We start from the raw sequence: 2239 nt of genomic DNA on the forward strand, positions 1-2239 counted from the left end.
GCGACATTGTATGCACGTGCAGGTTCGTCAGCTGGTGGATGATGGGTGGGTGGGTGTGTGGGTGTGTGAGTGGGTGGAGGGGTGGATGGATGGAGGCGTGGAGTGGATGGGTGTGAGATGGAATTCGACTCACGTGCCATGCATTGCAATATGCGAGGTATGGATTGGAGCTACGACTCCACTCCACATCACACACAATCCTACTCACACCTTCCTTGTGAACAATGCGGATGGGTGGATGAGGGAAATAGTGATTACGGACGTGTGGCTGTATCAGGCTGCCCACATCTGTTTCACAAGTATCCTCGTGTTGGAGTTGAGTAATGGAGGTGATCCCCACACTGAGGGAACAGCATGGCAGCAACGGCGGCAGCAGCAGCAGCAGCATTGTCTCCCACTCCACAGGTTGAATGTCTGCGTGTACGGGTGTGTGTGCATGGGTGTGTGTGCATGCGTGTGTGTGTGTGGTGGTGTGTCGTGACCATAACCTCATTTCCACAGATATGTGTCCTCCTCATGAGAAGTCAGACGTGCGAAGAGTAGGACAAGGATGTTATCTGTCTCGTCACTGAGGTGATGGAGGAGTGGAGAATGAGTTGTGTGTGACAAATGCGATTGGGTGTGAGGGCTGCAGAGCACTGTGGACGACTGGCAGGAAGGGTGGGAGCAGTAGAGCACCGACTTCTTAAGGGAGGGTGCATTGCACATCACTGTCCTCGTGTGACTGATGCACACACCCACCCCCTGAGTCAGTGATTCTTTCGCATCAGTATGGTGTGGACGTTAGTTCCTCTGTCAGTCACTCAGTCAGTCGGTTGGTCGGTTGACAGAGAAGCGGAGGTTAAAAAAGTAAAGTTTCACCCATTTTGCTTCAAACTCCATTATCCACCTACCCTCCTTCTTCCGCATTTTTCGCCTCATTTTTCTCTCGGACACGTCTTGGCGATCATTGAACCACCCCATCTCACCCTTCCCACTGTTGCAGAGGCTTTGAAGTCCAGGAAACGAGCAAAGTCGAAGGAACGAATGATTGATTTATTTTCATTTAGACAGTTTCTCTTGGTACGTGGAGAGGGTGTGCTACTCCCTCGCACTTGTGTATGCTCTGGAGGCAGCTGATGCGTAAATCAGGCAATGTCCACACGGAGTATTTGCAGACAGCCGCAAGCTACCAGTGTCGAGGTATCATTCCGAGTTGTCACTGTTCAGCCACTCTGGAGTGTGTACCGTTTAGGTGGGAAAGGAAATGTTATCTCACTACTCGGTGATCCATAAACGTGGCTACCTCCGATTAGAGAGGTGTAAAATCTGCCCAATCGCCGCTCACTGCTCTGTGTGTCATAGTGTCAGTGTGACACATCCTTCACTTTTGCGATATTAAATCGGTTTGAAATTTCTTATGTAATCTGATCTTGAGTAAAAGTCATTAAAATGTTAATAATAAGTAAAATACTTAAAAGCCCTGTGTGGTGATTACACCTACCTTCTGTTTCACGTGAGTCCTTAAGTCCATCACAGCACTTGCGTATGAGCGTGACAGTTTAATGTCTCAGCGACTGCTGACAGGAGTGCAGAAGTACAGCTGTGTAAACTCAAGATTCTAATACCTTCATGTTCTGCCAAGGCTTTAGCACAAATTGTATCTGGATTGACCTGAAATCTTTTAAACAGACTGTAGATAGTAAGGGGAGATGGCTAGACAGATATACAGAGTGACCTCAGGTTAGATGACTATCGTAACACCCATACATATTTGGCCATGCGAAGTCCAGAAACACTGGTTATCATGATAGCTGGGGGACGGTGAACCAATGATCAAACTGGCCCCCCCCCCCTTAACTGATGAGGAGGACATTAAAATAAACATAGAGGGGAATATTTCCCTTGGTGTTATACAATCCAGCTACTTCGTAGCTCAGCTCAGAGGTGATGGTTGGTTTATTGCCTGTCAATCATCAACTAATTTTATAGGTAAATTCAGCACTTTAATGATTGATAGGCGGAGGGTGGGGGCGGGGGGAAACGAAGACGGTGGAGCTTTTATGTGCCACATGACTCAACTAAATTACGAAATGTGGCAGAGATTACTTTTTGAGCCAAATAAAAGTATTTATTTATGTTTGTCACTTTTATTGTATCAATTTTTGCCTCAACTACTGACAGTGGCTAAAGGATAATGTGAACACCCACCCACCCATCATCCACCAGCTGACGAACCTGCACGTGCATACAATGTCGT

The 2239-nt window shown here is 47.3% G+C and overlaps 1 protein-coding gene across 1 annotated transcript; it reads left to right on the top strand. All coding sequences in view use genetic code 11, as the record gives it.

Moving 5' to 3' along the window:
- Positions 1 to 85: 85 nt before the first annotated feature.
- On the top strand, positions 86 to 1119 carry EGR_07140 (hypothetical protein; the record flags this gene model as incomplete). Its single annotated transcript, XM_024496389.1, has 2 exons — positions 86 to 440; positions 986 to 1119. 2 exons carry the CDS (start codon positions 86 to 88, stop codon positions 1117 to 1119), a joined length of 489 nt encoding a protein of 162 aa, XP_024349230.1.
- Positions 1120 to 2239: the final 1120 nt, after the last annotated feature.

The sequence above is a fragment of the Echinococcus granulosus genome, assembly GCF_000524195.1.
Source record: "Echinococcus granulosus chromosome Unknown EG_S00070, whole genome shotgun sequence".
NCBI classification, from domain to species: domain Eukaryota; kingdom Metazoa; phylum Platyhelminthes; class Cestoda; order Cyclophyllidea; family Taeniidae; genus Echinococcus; species Echinococcus granulosus.